Here is a 16034-nt window from a genome sequence, read left to right on the forward strand (position 1 = left end):
AAAGAGACGTTCTGTATATGCGTATATATAATTTAAGTAAACTGTCATGGTGTGATTTTACCTCATCTGTCGACATGATGCTGGTGAATTGCAGAGGTGATGCAAACAAAAACTCATCTAAACATCACTCAACAGCATCGACGGATCGCAAAGGTAGGCCTATTTCTAGCTTCATTTAAGGGAGAAGTTATTGAACGAAGAAAAGATCTTTGCCGTGAGTATCGTACCATTACCGCAGCTTTGAATCATGTTAATGCAATACTCTTTTAAATGGGTGAAGAAGCACAACATTAAAAGTTATGTGATTCCGAATATTCGAAGGGATATTAGAAGCAATTAATAAGGAATCATGTTTTGTATATTATTCTGAAAATGTTCAGTAACAACAGTATTTTGTAGGCTATATATGATAAAATCCCTTGAATTAGCAAGCCACTTCCTGAATCCTCCAGGAAGTGACGTCACTTTGAAGGGAAAACGGCTGAATTATGCATGGGTTTGATTAATTCTGGGATCTTTTGTGTCTCTCCAAATAGCCTACATCCATCCTGTTCAATTAAAACGACTCAAGTCAGTTTGATAATATCAACATTACAAAAGATAAAATGTGAAATGCTATGAAAATTATCTTCCAAGTTGATGTCCTGCTTGTTTTAATGTCATTAATCAATATCAATCAGTCAGTAGTAAATAATCCATTTATAAATTAATATAACTGAGATTGAAACCAGATAATTTGATATAGGCTACTTACATAAAGCATATTTATTTATGTTTACAGTAAGCAGATTCTGAAGGAATGATCCACTCATTGTATTTCCAGTGGCACTTTAGTCGGTTTCAATCCACTGATTCATAAATGCATAACAAGATGAATGTGATTCAGAACAAGACTAATATTGTGATAGCAATAAAGACCGGACACGATGATCTGATTAAAAACGAATTACACATGCAGTAATGAATCAGAAACGACAGCAGGGCTGTTTCATTAAAACCCCACTGAGCCGTGAATCAATCACACAGTGACACACAGTTTGTGGGGTTTACTAACTTATTTACTCAAAGAACAATCACTGACAGCTTGATCATCTCTTTAATGTGTCTCGGGATTCATTAAGTCAAACTAAATCTGTTCTGACTGATGAATGATTCATATTTTGAATGGATTATGTGAGTCTGTGATGCTTGTTTGTTTCCATGTAAAACTCTCCAGATATTCAGAAGCTCTCGCCTCAAACCCTCAGATATGAGCAGGAGCTGAAGATTAATTTCATGTCAGAATGCATATCCACTGGGACACGAGAGCAGTTCGACTGAACACAAGCATTACTTTTGTAAAAATGGCCCCACAAAGTCGAGCGAAGCAAAATCCATTGTGGCGTGGACTGAAGGCCTGGAGTCAAAGCCCAGAATCAGCAGAGCGACGGGAAAGCGTCCCATCAGCAGAAGCTAAAGCCCTCCATTGTGGGACCTTTGTGGAGCGGGTCTCGCGATATCGGCCCGCACGCGACCGGCTGTATATATTGGGCTGTCCAACTTTTCCAGTGTCACACTTTCTCACGTGTGGGTCAGCTTGGACAGTATCCAGTGGAAAATGTCGCAGTATTCTGGAAAGGTAAGGATCTGATTGGTCAAGAGAACCGCCATGTTTCTCACAGAAGCTGAAAACATGTTCAGCACGCATGAATCTTCATCAAATCCCTTTCCTTGTGAACTTTTCTGCATTTACTTTGTTAATATTTAGGCTGATGTTTGTCCTCATTTTAGGCCCCGTTAGGCTCTTTGATTTTTGCTATTTAATATATTGAAATAGATTTCAGTTTTTGTCATTTTTGTTTTCATTTTATTTTTAGTTAAAGGTTTAGTAATGTGTGTTTTTTGTAAAAAAAAAAAAAAAGTTTTTGTTAGTATTTTAAAGTAGACTAAATTTTTATATTTTTAATTTGTAATTTTTGTTTTCATTTTATTTTTAGTTAAAGGTTTAGTAATGTGTGTTTTTTGTAAAAAAAAAAAAAGTTTTTGTTAATATTTTAAAGTAGACTAAATTTTTATATTTTTTAATTTGTAATTTTTGTTTTCATTTTATTTTTAGTTAAAGGTTTAGTAATGTGTGTTTTTTTGTAAAAAAAAATATATAGTTTTTGTCTATTTTAAAGTAGACTAAATTTTTATATTTTTAATTTTATTAAAAATGTAGATTTTTAAATAGTTAATTCTAATTTTAGTTATTTTTTTGAAAAATGTATAATTTTTATGAAAAAACTTTTTAATGTCTAAGTTTTTAATTTTTTGTTTATTTAGTTATTTTAGTATTTCAACTTAAATGAAAACGTGAAACGTAGCGGCTAGTGAATAAAATAAGTGTTTTTTTTTTATTTGTTAATTAAGTAATAAAAATGTTCTTTTGTTGTTTTAGTTTTTAACTATGAGAGAATTTCTGGCATTATTTTTCCCATTAGTAGAATTATTTTATATTTAGCTTGACATTAGTTCCTCATAGATAGCCTTCAGTTTTGGCTAGCGTGACCCTAGTGTGAAACACGTCGGGGTCGTGATGATGTGTCGATGTGAATCCCACACTCCTCTGCATGTCCCTCTGGTCCTCAGATCGTGTTTTACGAGGGCCGCTGCTTCACCGGCAGGAGGCTGGAGGTGTACGGCGACTGCGATAACTTCCAGGACCGTGGTTTCATGAACAGGGTGAACTCCATCCGTGTGGAGAGCGGCGCCTGGATCTGCTTCGATCATCCCGACTTCAAGGGCCAGCAGTATATCCTGGAGCGCGGAGAGTATCCCGAGTTCCAGCGCTGGAACTCCCACAACGACCACATGGGCTCCTGCAAACCCATCAGGATGGTGAGGCTCACAGAAGAACCACTTCTGGTTCCCTAGAGAACCTTTCAGAGATCAGTCCTTCAGAAAGTCACATTTTAATAATCTACAGAACTTAATATGCAATGGTTAAAGGTTATTGAACCATCGATCCAATTAATGACCTCACTTTAGGAATACTCATGCAATATACTCCATTGTCATCCCATGCATTTAGAAAATGTGCGTACTCAACATCAATCTACACCCTGTATATAACACTAGCAAGGGCCTTTGTGCTTTAAACACGACGTTTTACATGCATGATAACATGCAACACATTTATGAAGCCGTGCATGAGAACATATCCCTGATATATCGACAACATTACATACAGTATGATTTTTTTTTTTTTAAAGCAGTGCATGAAAAAGACACATAATAAACATTGTCACATGACCTCATTACATTTGTCATGGAAAGTGAAGTCATAAGCATTGCATTATGGGATGCAACATCTGACACAATATACAATGTTTTTTATTGCATATTTTAGCAAATGTAAAATGTTATTCCATGCATACAGGAAATGCACATACATAATATGCATGTTTCATACTGCAGAAATAGTAAGTTTCATGCAATTGCAGATATAAAATATAATTTACTATATAATTTACTTGACTTAATTTACTATAATTTAGAGTTGTAATTTTGCTATATACTGCATATTTTATAAAATGCACAGTGTTATTCCATGCATACAGGAAATGTGCATAGTATGCATGTGCATTTTGTTGTGTGCTGCATATTTTAGTGAATGTAGAATTGTTGAATTTGCATTGAGTGCACGATATGCATGCTTCATACTGCAGAAATAGTAAAGTTGCATGCAATGCCAGCTCTTAAATGTAATGAGAAGTGAAGTGGAGTCCTGAAGTGTGCTTGTGCTTGTGTCTCAGCACGGAGAGCACTACAGGATGGAGATGTTCGAGGGCTGTAACTACACCGGTCAGTGTATGGAGTTCTGTGACGACTGTCCCTTCCTCCAGAGCCGCGGATTCAACACGAACTGCGTCAACTCTATCAGAGTGTTCGGCGACGGAGCGTGAGTTCAGCTGCTTTTACACTCCATACACACCTGTCACCGCATTGACTATATCATTATAGAATTATTGCTAAGTTTGCATTGTATCTACATGTTGAAAAGCTGTAATGCATGCAATATTTGAAGAGTTCAGATGCAAAAGCCTCTAAATGCCATTTGAAATTTTCTTTAATGATGATTTTTACCAAACTTGTATATTTAAGTTCAGTAATTTCACTTAAATAACAACATTGCCATTTAAGTGAAATCACTGAACTTAAATATACAAGTTTGATAAAAATCATCATTAAAGAAGAAGATTTCAAATGGCACTTAGAGGCTTTTGCATCTGAACTCTTCATTTATTAGTTTATTCTTGCTTTATTTCAATGACCCGAAGTTATGATTTAGCTTTATCATTAGTGATGTCACAGCTGTGTTCCTCTTCTTCTCTTTAGCTGGGTGATGTATGAAGAGCCAAACTTCCGTGGTCGCATGTATATTGTGGAAAGAGGAAACTACTGCAGCCATAACGAGTGGCAGGCGCAGAACCCCAACATCCAGTCCATCCGCAGGATCGTCAACTACTTCTAAACCCTCCACGCGCTGCTCTCCTCATCCTGTCTTCCCTTCCTTTCTCTGAACATGTACAATAAACACTGAGAACCAAAACCAACACGCGATTTTATCACACGACATCTCTGTGTCTGTCACTCACTCCAACATCTCTCGACTTCAACGTTCATCAATGGCGAGATTTTAGGAGACCATTCAAAGTTTTTTTTTTTTAATACTTTTATTATGCGAGGACACATTAAATTGATAAAAATTATAGTAAAGGCATTTATTATGGGATTTCTACTTTAAATAAATGCTTGAACTTTCTATTCATTAAAAATCCAATTTATCACAGTTAAACACACTGATAATAATCATAAATGTTTGTTGAGCATCAGATCATCATATTAGAGTGATTTCTTAAGGATCATGTGACACTGAAGACTCAGCTTTGATCACAGGAATAAATTACAGTTTAATATATATTCACATAGAAAATTGCTATTTTAAAGTGTTTTAATTTTATATATTTTTAAACAAATAAATGAGCAGAATAGACGTCTTTTTAAAATGTTTAAAAAATATCTTAATTTATATCTTCACTGGTTGATTTTAAATGGTCTTCCAGTGTGAAAAATACATTTGTAAAAGTACAAATATTTTATTTTTTTCTTAATTAGAGCTCATAAAAAATGTTATAAATGAAACCACAAATAATGTGTCCTAGTACCACGGTATTATAAGGTGGTCAGCACTGTGTGACTTATAAGGGACTAGATATGGTTATAAAAACAAAAGGTTAACATTTTTAATTTAATTCCAATAAAGTTAAAATGTATTGTACACATATTTGAAATCAATAACGCCAGATTCAGCTTCCTAATATGATGAAAATTGCAGAATAAAAAATGAGATAGACACCATAAACACTGTAAACGTTCACATTGAGTGAATCTTTATTGCCATCTTAAGATGAACCGTATGAACCTGAACAGAAGAATCAGAACTGAAAGCACTTGCATTCAACAAGATCATGATCTTAGTGTCTAAAATCACAGAAGTTCCTCTGATCTTTAAATAAAGCTTTCTTTCTTTTTATACATGTCATCAATCCTGTAGAAACTAAAATTCTTTCTCTGAAATCAACATTATTATTTTTATATAAATCTAAGGTCCTTTAAAGATTCAATGTTATTCGAAAACAAAAAAAAGCATCAAACGTTTTGAACTGAAACACACGTGAGAAACATGAACGTCTGCATTGATCTGGAGGAGAAACTAAACATCTGAACTCTTCTCATCAGAACTCTCCTCATCCGCTCATCCGGAGGACGTGGGCTGTTTATCCAGACGAGATCTGATGTTCATCATGAGCTCCTGCTCTTCATCCAGCGTGAGGTCCAGGTAGTCTTCCTCGTGTCGGGGAATGTCCTCCAGAGCCTCGTTCACCAGCTCTTCATCCAGAGGACTAGAGGCTGGAACTGCACACACACACACACACACACACACAGCTTCTCAACATCTGCATGCATTACTGAACATGACTTCATTTGATTCATATAAAAATAATGGCTTTTATACACATGCATATTTATAATAATAATAATAAGAAAATTAATTTGTCATGTTATTCATTGTCACTGATACAAATTGCTGTCCTTTATATATCTAAGTGTATATATGTGTGTGTGTGTGTGTGCATGTGTTTGTGAATGCAGTTGTATATGCATATTTATTTACTTGGATTAATAATAAAGAATGGCATTTAATATTTATATGCATATTTATAATATGCATTTTTTGTATTGATTTTCACTGATGGAAAGCATTGTCATTATTATTTTTATATCTATTAGTATATATTTATTTATAACAGAAATGCTTGTGGGTGCAGTTATATGTACATCTTTATTTATTTTTATTAATAATTAACAAAGCATATTTTTTTAATATGGATAATATACATATATATATTTTTTTGTATTCAATGTAATTAATACAAAGCATTGTCATTATAATTTTTGTATGTATACAGTATATATATATATGCACATTTTTATTAGTAATAAATAATGACATTTTTTATATTTTTATATATGCATAGTGTACATATGCATTTTTTATACAAAAAAAAATCTATTATAAATATGTCATTTCATATATATATAATTTATTTTTATTTTTTTTGTAGGTGGAACACAGTTTGATGTTTCCTGTTTGTTGCTGATCTGCTGTTTTCTCACCGGTGTTGTCTGAGGAGGAGGAGGAGGTGCTGGGTTCCTCTGAGGAAGAGGATGGAGGAGAAGGAGACAGGAGATCAGGAGGAACGACACCCTGATGATCCAGCAGCAACTGTGTGGCCGACTCCAGATCATCTCCCATGAGCCTCAGCGCCGAGTCTGCCGCATCCAGCTGGAAGCCGTACGATACCAGCTGCACACACACACACACACACACGTCACACTCGCGATCTTACAGCTGAAGTCTGCATGTAAATCACAGGAACACACACCTGATCCAGCTTAGTCTGTCGGTCTGAACTCTGAGTCTGAGTGTGTGTCTGAGCTTCAGCGCCGTCCAGCAGAATCTGTAGAAGAACATCTCAGCGTTAATCATGAGTGTATGTGTGTGTGTGTGTGTGTGTGTGTGAGTGTGTGCTCACGTTATAGGCCTTGTCCACGTCTCCTCTGGCCTGATGCAGGGCTCTGGCCGCGTCTCTCTTACTGAAGTTCAGCTCCACCAGTGTGTTGATGTCCTGCAGACGTCGTCTCCTCTTCTCTCGCTCTCTCTCCTTCATCTCCTTCCTCTCCTGATGGACAGCAGCACATGTTTAATTCTGAGGTCACATGATTGAACATGTGCTTTACGTGTGTTCTAGTGCAGAACCTTGTTCCTCTGTGTGATGTGCTGCACGGCCTCGGATAAATCTCCTCGACAGGCCCTCAGACCCAGACGAGCGTCCTGCTCAGAGAAACCCAAAAACATCAGCTGCGAGATCTTCTCCGGGTCCAGACACAACTGACCGAACAGACGCTCAACCTGACCGACACAGACACACAATCAGGAGTCATCCTCGAGAAGAATCGAACGAGTCATGGTCAAGAAGAGTCAAATGAGACACGGTCAAGAAGAATCGAACGAGTCATGGTCAAGAAGAGTCAAATGAGACACGGTCAAGAAGAGTCAAATGAGTCATGGTCAAGAATAGTCAAATGAGTCATGGTTAAGATGAGTCAAACGAGTCATGGTCAAGAAGAGTCAAATGAGTCATGGTTAAGATGAGTCAAACGAGTCATGGTCAAGAAGAGTCAAATGAGTCACAGTCAAGAAGAATCAAATGAGTCATGGTCAAGAAGAGTCAAATGAGTCACGGTCAAGAAGAGTCAAATGAGACACGGTCAAGAAGAATCAAACGAGTCATGGTCAAGAAGAGTCAAATGAGTCATGGTTAAGATGAGTCAAACGAGTCATGGTCAAGAAGAGTCAAATGAGTCATGGTTAAGATTATTCAAACGAGTCATGGTCAAGAAGAGTCAAATGAGTCATGGTTAAGATGAGTCAAACGAGTCATGGTCAAGAAGAGTCAAATGAGTCACGGTCAAGAAGAATCAAACGAGTCATGGTCAAGAAGAGTCAAACGAGTCATGGTTAAGATGAGTCAAACGAGTCATGGTTAAGATGAGTCAAACGAGTCATGGTTAAGATGAGTCAAACGAGTCATGGTCAAGAAGAGTCATATGAGTCATGGTTAAGATGAGTCAAACGAGTCATGGTCAAGAAGAGTCAAATGAGTCACAGTCAAGAAGAATCAAATGAGTCATGGTCAAGAAGAGTCAAATGAGTCATGGTTAAGATGAGTCAAACGAGTCATGGTCAAGAAGAGTCAAATGAGTCATGGTTAAGATTAGTCAAACGAGTCATGGTCAAGAAGAGTCAAATGAGTCATGGTTAAGATGAGTCAAACGAGTCATGGTCAAGAAGAGTCAAATGAGTCATGGTCAAGAAGAGTCAAATGAGTCATGGTCAAGAAGAGTCAAATGAATCATGGTCAAGAAGAATAATCAAATGACTCATGGTCTAGAAGAATCAAATGAGTTTTATTCTAAGAATCAAATGAGATATACTAGTCTAAGTATACAAATGAGTCATATCATATTCTATAAGAATAAAAGCAACCATATACTAAGAATCAAAAGTTTCCGATCACTGAAATGATTCACATTCAGCACTGCTAGTAGTACAGTTTATTTGAGAGGTAAATACACACAATCAGTTAAAAAGCATTTACCTCTTTGAGCTTGTCCGAGGCTTGGTCCTTGTGTCCGTCGAGGTACGCCAGCACACTCTGAAGAAGATACAGCCTCAGAAACAGCACGTCTTCTCCTCCAGTGTGACCCTGAGAGCCAGGAACACACACATGCATGCGAGGTTAAGAATAGAGATTTCGATTTCGGCATTTTTGTTTTTTGTCCGAAACAAAATAAAGGCTGAAAATAAAATATGCCGGCCAATATTAAATCAAAATATATGTTGATATTACTACATTGGTTTTGATAAAAAAAAAAAAACGAATTTAAAATTAAAAATTAAAATGTCAGTTTGGGTTTCCAGAACATTGTGTTTGGGTCCAGAAGAGCCGCCCAGACCTTGATGAGCTGCAGTCGGCTCCGCTGCTCCCCGTAACACCTCTGGAAACACTCCTCGGCCCGGGACAGTCTCTGCCGCGCGTCGTTCAGGCAGTCCAGCTGCTCCAGAGCCTGGAAACACCACACCACATCCAGCTGCAGGACGGCGTAGTTATCCACCGTGTTCAGCAGCGCAGAGTTACACTTACTGAACACACACACACACACATCAAGAGTTACAGTGAATATTGATTTCTGATTACGTGAGGTGTGATGAAGCCGTACTTGAACTGTTCGTCGGCGAGGAGGAGATGACACAGAGCGGCGCTGTGATCCCTCTTCTTCATCAGAGCTCGACCTTTCTCATGGAAACCCATCGCCAGGATCAGCGCCTGCAGAGCGAAGCAAGAGATCGAGCACTCGCTGTGTCTGAACACACACTCATCATCATCATGTGCTAAACAATGACGCTGTCAGACCATCACTGATCACTTTAAAACCAATCTATTCTATAATCGTATTTCATCTGTGAGTTTCAGACGGCTGGACGACACATTTATTAGATTCATGTTTAGGACGTGGACTGATGAAACATGACTCACCTTCCTCTCCTCGTTGGGGATCTGGAGTGGATTTCCTTTCTGATCTGCGATCTCTAAGAACGGGGTAGTGGTCGGATCCTCACTGCCATCTGAGGACACAGAAGTGGACATTATCTATTATTGACCAAGAGCATCATATACCAGTCCTTCCAGAAAAACGCAGAGTTTTTTTTTGTGATTGTTGCGGGCAAACATCCTTGATTATGCGGCCCGTTTTCTAAAAAAAAAAAATCAATGGAATATGTAGGATATTTATGCAATTTTATTGCGATGAAATGGCAACAGGTTACATCACTTCATAACGTTCCCATGGCAACAGGTTATGTCACTTCATAACATTCCCATGGCAACAGGTTACGTCACTTCATAACATTCCCATGGCAACAGGTTACGTCAATTCATAACGTTCCCATGGCAACAGGTTACGTCACTTCATAACGTTCCCATGGCAACAGGTTACGTCACTTCATAATGTTCCCATGGCAACACGTCACTTCATAACGTTCCCATGGCAACAGGTTACGTCACTTCATAACGTTCCCATGGCAACAGGTTTCGTCACTTCATAACGTTCCCATGGCAACATGTCACTTCATAACGTTCCCATGGCAACAGGTTACGTCACTTCATAAGGTTCCCATGGCAACAGGTTACGTCACTTCATAACGTTCCCATGGCAACAGGTTACGTCACTTCATAACGTTCCCATGGCAACAGGGGAAACGGCGGCTCTCGTTGTTTCTGCTCACATATATGTGACTTTTTTGCAATGAATATGCGAGGATTATGAAATCACGCAAGCCCCGCATATTTTGCACGGAAATTGGCAATTTATGCCGTGAAAGTGCGGCGTATTTGAAAAAAATGTCCCCGCATAAATATGCAGACTTTGGCTGATTATGCACTAAATCATGTGATCGCATAATCATGTTTTTCTGGAGGGACTGATATACTGTATATATATATATATATATATATAGATAGATATATCAGTGCTATCAAATCGATTAAACACAGTTAATTGCATCTAACATAAAAGTTTGTGTGCAAGAAATAGATTTTATATATGCATAACATATATGTAACTTGTATAATTGATAAAAAAGTAAAACTGATCATTTTGCATGTACATAATTCTATGTATTTAATAATTATATTTATTTTAGTTTATTTAAATATTTATTTTAAAAATTTATATATTTTCTATATGATATAAAAGTCTCATACACATATTAGTTTCTATGTAAGTGTGGCAATATAAGCATTATGATTGAGGTATTAGTTATTATATTTCATGTTACAGCTTGTATTATTTAGTGTATTTTATAACACTGGATTGTCCAATCCGAGTGAGGACGTCCACCTCTCTCTGACAGGATCTGGAAGCCCTTCTGTGTCCTCTGCACTCCTTCATCCTGACTGCGCTTCTTCTCCTCTTCCTCCAGCATGTCGTTCTTCACCTCGTCCGACGCCACGTTCAGCACCATGATCTTACTGTTGTTCTTCACGTTCTGTTCACTGAGCCTCATCCCTGAAACAAACACACTCGTCTCACAACACGCGCTGACTAACGTGTGTATGAGGACACGTTCAGATGGGGTCAGTCGTTTACCTGGAGACAGCTTCTTTCCAGACAAAATCAGATTGAAGTGTTTGAATTTAAACTCCTCGCGTATCCTTAAAAAGCAGAGGTTTATAATCAATAACAGGATGAGATGAACTGTTCAAATGAGCGAATCACTGCAGAAATCAACATTTACACTTTATAAATGATTCACTGCTATGAACTGAACTGAATAATGAATATATTGAGCTGCACTGAATATGTTTCATAATTGATTAACTTCACTGTTATTGAACTGAATCGAATCAACCCTGAACTGAACATTAGAATTGACTCTGTTTCATGTTTAATGCAGATTGCATGATTTATTCTTGTTCATCTCTGCTTCGAAACAACATGTCTTGACTCACCGATTCTTAAGCTCTTGTGTAGTGATGTCCAGTTTGGTTTTTAAATTAACTTTCCTTTTCTTTTTCTTGAAGGAAACAACAAACACAGAGTTAAATCAGCCAACAGTTGAGTAATAGTGAATCTGAAAGCATGATCCCGCACCTGTCCTTCTTCTTTGGGCAGGTGAAGCTCAAGCGAAGCCACTGAAGTCTCTTTAAACTCTTTATTCCCTTCATCTTTCCGGCTGGTGTCTGATCTGATGATCTCCAGACATGACATTACTTCCTCCACAGTGAAGCCAGTTAACGGAGAGTATTTCACAGCCAGTTCCTGACATGAGAGAAGCAGTTAGCAGCAGGAACAGGTGATCGAACAGGTGTTTCACTCACACACACTGGCTCACCTGTATGCGGTGGAGCTCCGGGTCTCCGGTGTCCGTCGTGAAGGGCTCGAGCCACAGTCGGATGTTGTCCTGCCGGAGGAGATCGATCAGCAGGGCCCGGATGTGTTGCTCGTCCATCGCTACACTCCAGCAGAGATGAAGATGATCGGAATCAAAAGCGTCTTGAACTGAAACTGAAACCAGCAGCTCCTGAATGGATGGAAATCCCCTAGAAATCCAGAATATACCATTATACGCTTAAAATAACAGCAGCGATTAGACACATTTAGACGGTTTATATAGATCATATACTTATATATATTATGTGTATGTGTTGTTAATGTGATTAAATATCTCGGTTGTTGTCGAGATGATGAGGATGTCTCACTTACTCTGACTCTGCTGCGCTGCGCACACGTGATGTTGTTGTTGTTTTCTTCCTTGTTTTCAGTCACTTCCGGTCACACTCGTCATCTGATTTTTTTTTTTCGCTTGTAGCACCTCCTCCTGGACTGGAGATGAACTTCTTTTGTTATTTATTTTTTTTTTTTTACTTTTTTATATAGATTATATTTATGTATTATTTTTATTTATTTAGAACTCTGTTTTATCCAAAGCCACTCGTGCAAATGCACAAATGCATGTTCTTGAGAGGTCACATGACTTACTTCACTTATTTGTAATATATCCCGCTAGAAATGCGTTAATTCCATTCGATACATTTGGAGAACATAGTCAATAAAAAACAATTTATATGTAATATATGTCAATAATATAGAGCTTTTATTAAATGAATAGCTGTGTGTATATATATACCTTTTTTAAAATATGTTTGCATACTGTTGTATACTTTGTTCTTATAATACGATCTGATAAAATAATCAATCATAATTTATAATGTAATGTAAATCATAATTTATAATTTCTAAATTCATAATTTATTAAGCTAATATACAATTCAGAGATGTTTTTAAACCATCAATGTTTATATTATATAAATGTCAGACTGATTGTGTTACTTTACAAACAATCACCATAATTACAAAGAAACGAGAAGCGACACAATGAATTAAACACGAAATGTTGAATTACATAGACTGAAATAGTATGTTGTTTTATTTACAATTATTTTTTACAATGTACAATCAAACATTGATTACATTTACATTTAGCACTTTTGAGGACTAAAGCAAGCGAGTCATCATGAAGATGCAAAAATAACACAAGAAGGATCAAAAATACAACGTTCAGGCATTGCTCAGAGTAGCATGGGCCAGACGATGATTTAAAGAGTGAAGCAGAGAGATGAACAGAGGAGGGACGTGGGCTCTTTTGGGCTCATTGAAGACCAGACGAGCTGAGCGTTCTGGATCATCTGTGGAGGTTTAGTTGCACACAATGGAAGTCCATCCAGAAGAGCAATGCAGTAATCAAGAGTGTTGCATACTCAGGAAAGGCTGGTCTGCATGATCTAGGCCTATCTCTGTGATTTGTGAAGGTCAGATGGTCATCAAATTAGACAATTATGTGATTGTGCAAACTATGCAAATCATCATTCCATTTCTTGACTCCTGTAAAGCCATGTTTATGTGTTATAAACCAATGCATATCCATATTTCAAGTGCATGAGCTTTCTTCACATGCAAATTGTCCAGCGTTTCAGAACAGTTCCATGATTAATGGACTTTTGAGAGCATTATTAGATAACTTTGAACGAAACCCGTCCATAACATGAGAACGTTGGGTTAGTTAAAGTGAAGCGTACAGGCCGAGTCTCCGGGCGGTCTCGGACTTCCTCAGGCTTTTCCTCTGCGGGAACGGCTGGTGTTTGGATCCCGCAGGAGTGAAGCGGTAACTCCCGAAGCTCATCTGACGGGTCAGGACCGCTGGAGCTGAACTCTTCCTGGAGCTCCTCATCTGCAGATCGGCAGAGTCCGAGTCGGAGCTGGCGCTGGAGGCTTCAGAAGACACGTGACTCCTGTGTTCAGATGCAGATGTGCGCCGGTGCGCGTCCAGATGTGTGCGCCACAGACCGCCGGCACAATACACTGCAGACTCACTGACCCGGGCGTGCAGTGGAGGAGAGCGCTTGACCTGGAACACGGGAAGCACGTCGACTAGATGTTCACCATTTATCCCTTCACTGTTTTGGGCTGTAGATGAACACAAGAACATTTGACATCAAATACAAAATCACATGATCATCATGGAAATTTTGAGCATGAAATCATTTTTGAAGAAAAAATCAATTAAAAATGAAGTGTTCATTAGAGGGGTCCAAGATCCCAGGACTTTTGTCGCACCACGAATACACAAAAAATTGAATGTACTGTACCGCAATTTTTGGGCCCAATGAAAGAAAATAAGGCCCATTACATTAATAAAATTTGAAAGATTTTCAAAAATTGAAAAAAATAGACAACACAGACTCATATCAAAAACAATAGGCCATTTCGGAAAAGTTCAAATGAAAAGAGTTAGTTTTTCCTTTAGGATTTTAATTAGCAGTGGGGGCAGGTCTGTCCAGACAACAAACACCCCTGAATTATCTGGCCATTAATGCTCTCAAAACGTTATTTATATATTGTGGAATGTCTTTATTTCTGAATTGACATGTTTTTTGTTTGTTTGTTTGTTTTTTATGTTACTTGTTTCTGAATATTCAGAGAACATTCAAAAGTAACGTTCCCACACTGTAAAAAATATTGTTGGTTTAACTTAAAAAAGTAAGTAACCTTGTTGCCTTAAAATTTTAAGTTGATTGAACTGGAAAAAGTGAGTTAAAACAATGAAGGAGATTAATTTAATCATCAGAAACTCAAAATAATAAGTTATCTCAACTAAATAAATTATTATAAAGTTGATTTGACAAAAGAAAATATGTTGTGATAACAAATCTTGAAAATATTTGATGAAAATGAATTGTTGAGTTGCATTTAACATTCAGAAATAGCATTTTCATAACGATGTCAACGTTAGCTGATAGAACATATTTTGGTCGCTGGGTATTTAAGGTCAAATGTCTGTTGTCTAAAATCAAATCAGTGGTTTTGTACGTTGAGTAATGAGTTAAAATAATAAATCCACAGTGACAAACATTAGGACAAAAGCTACTGTAAATAAAGAAGATTGCACTACAGGACAAGAGTATTTCACATTCGCTTTTTACTCATGCATTTTGGATTTCTCTTTTCCCCCTTGTGGTAATAATAGTGGAAATGCTAAATATATATATAGAGTATGTTCTCTGTTAGCTGAGTGCAAATCCAAACACGATGTCTGACCTGTTTTGAAGCACAGCACTTGAATGTGCCGTCTCTGTTGGTCTCTGATGGAGTTGTATTGCTCTTTTAACAGTGCGATGTCCATCTCGACACTGGTCTGGTCTGAGTGATCTGTCCTCATCTCTCCCCACACATCTGAACACATCGGAGATGAGCAACAGCACGGCTTCATCCTGATAACACACACTTTTATTGCAGTATGATCATAAATGCAGCTTGATTTCCTCTCAACACAAGATCTGATGTGTGTTTTGTGGGCTTTGCCTCCAAGAGTTGCATGCAATAAAGCAAACAAACCAGGGCAATCCAAGGTTGTTCTGTTTGCAAGGACAATGTTACGGTATTCATATGCAATATTCATTAATATTCATTTGATGTGCTATTTGCAAAGTCGGTGTGAGAAACAAATAAAAAAGGCAAAAGAATGACATTAGAAAAAGAAAATTATGCGGTTAAACTTGATAATGTCATTAATCATCCAGTTCCTCAGCATGTTTGCACAGTATTGTTGATGCAGTGGGTGAGGTGAACTCATTTTGCACGTATTATGTTAAAGTTGAAGTGTATTGGCTAAGTAATACTGCTGTTTGTTCAGGTGAATTGCTTGCAACTTTGAAATAATACAATGCATATATGCATTATGGTTAGTAATTAACTGAGACTTGAATATCGTTATTCTTTTGAAAATGGCTTACATTAGCTTTCTCTCAGCTGAAATGTGTTTAATT

General features: G+C 37.5%; 3 protein-coding genes across 3 annotated transcripts; 1 reads left to right on the forward strand and 2 right to left on the reverse strand.

Annotated features, from left to right (window-relative positions):
* Nucleotides 1-1449: 1449 nt before the first annotated feature.
* Nucleotides 1450-4577, forward strand: crygn2 (crystallin, gamma N2). Its single transcript, XM_039684566.2, has 4 exons — nucleotides 1450-1618; nucleotides 2611-2859; nucleotides 3777-3922; nucleotides 4360-4577. Exons 1-4 carry the CDS (start codon nucleotides 1598-1600, stop codon nucleotides 4493-4495), a joined length of 552 nt encoding a protein of 183 aa, XP_039540500.1. The 5' UTR covers nucleotides 1450-1597; the 3' UTR covers nucleotides 4496-4577.
* Nucleotides 4578-5386: 809 nt separating this feature from the next.
* nub1 (negative regulator of ubiquitin-like proteins 1) lies at nucleotides 5387-12497 on the reverse strand. The gene is made up of 15 exons (XM_039684524.2): nucleotides 12415-12497; nucleotides 12044-12251; nucleotides 11803-11970; nucleotides 11661-11725; nucleotides 11299-11363; nucleotides 11050-11217; nucleotides 9687-9775; nucleotides 9370-9476; nucleotides 9106-9292; nucleotides 8748-8855; nucleotides 7346-7498; nucleotides 7122-7268; nucleotides 6972-7046; nucleotides 6703-6892; nucleotides 5387-5940 (listed from the first exon to the last, which is right to left on the reverse strand). Exons 2-15 carry the CDS (start codon nucleotides 12158-12160, stop codon nucleotides 5780-5782), a joined length of 1800 nt encoding a protein of 599 aa, XP_039540458.2. The 5' UTR covers nucleotides 12161-12251; nucleotides 12415-12497; the 3' UTR covers nucleotides 5387-5779.
* Nucleotides 12498-13642: 1145 nt separating this feature from the next.
* On the reverse strand, nucleotides 13643-15587 carry LOC148969644 (uncharacterized). Its single transcript, XM_089125590.1, has 2 exons — nucleotides 15307-15587; nucleotides 13643-14175 (listed from the first exon to the last, which is right to left on the reverse strand). The coding sequence occupies exons 1-2, from the start codon at nucleotides 15476-15478 to the stop codon at nucleotides 13772-13774; spliced, it is 576 nt and encodes a 191-aa protein (XP_088981716.1). The 5' UTR covers nucleotides 15479-15587; the 3' UTR covers nucleotides 13643-13771.
* Between the last annotated feature and the right edge of the window lie 447 nt (nucleotides 15588-16034).

The sequence above is a fragment of the Pimephales promelas genome, chromosome 22 (assembly GCF_988280905.1).
Source record: "Pimephales promelas chromosome 22, fPimPro1.hap1.1, whole genome shotgun sequence".
In the NCBI taxonomy this organism is placed as follows: domain Eukaryota; kingdom Metazoa; phylum Chordata; class Actinopteri; order Cypriniformes; family Leuciscidae; genus Pimephales; species Pimephales promelas.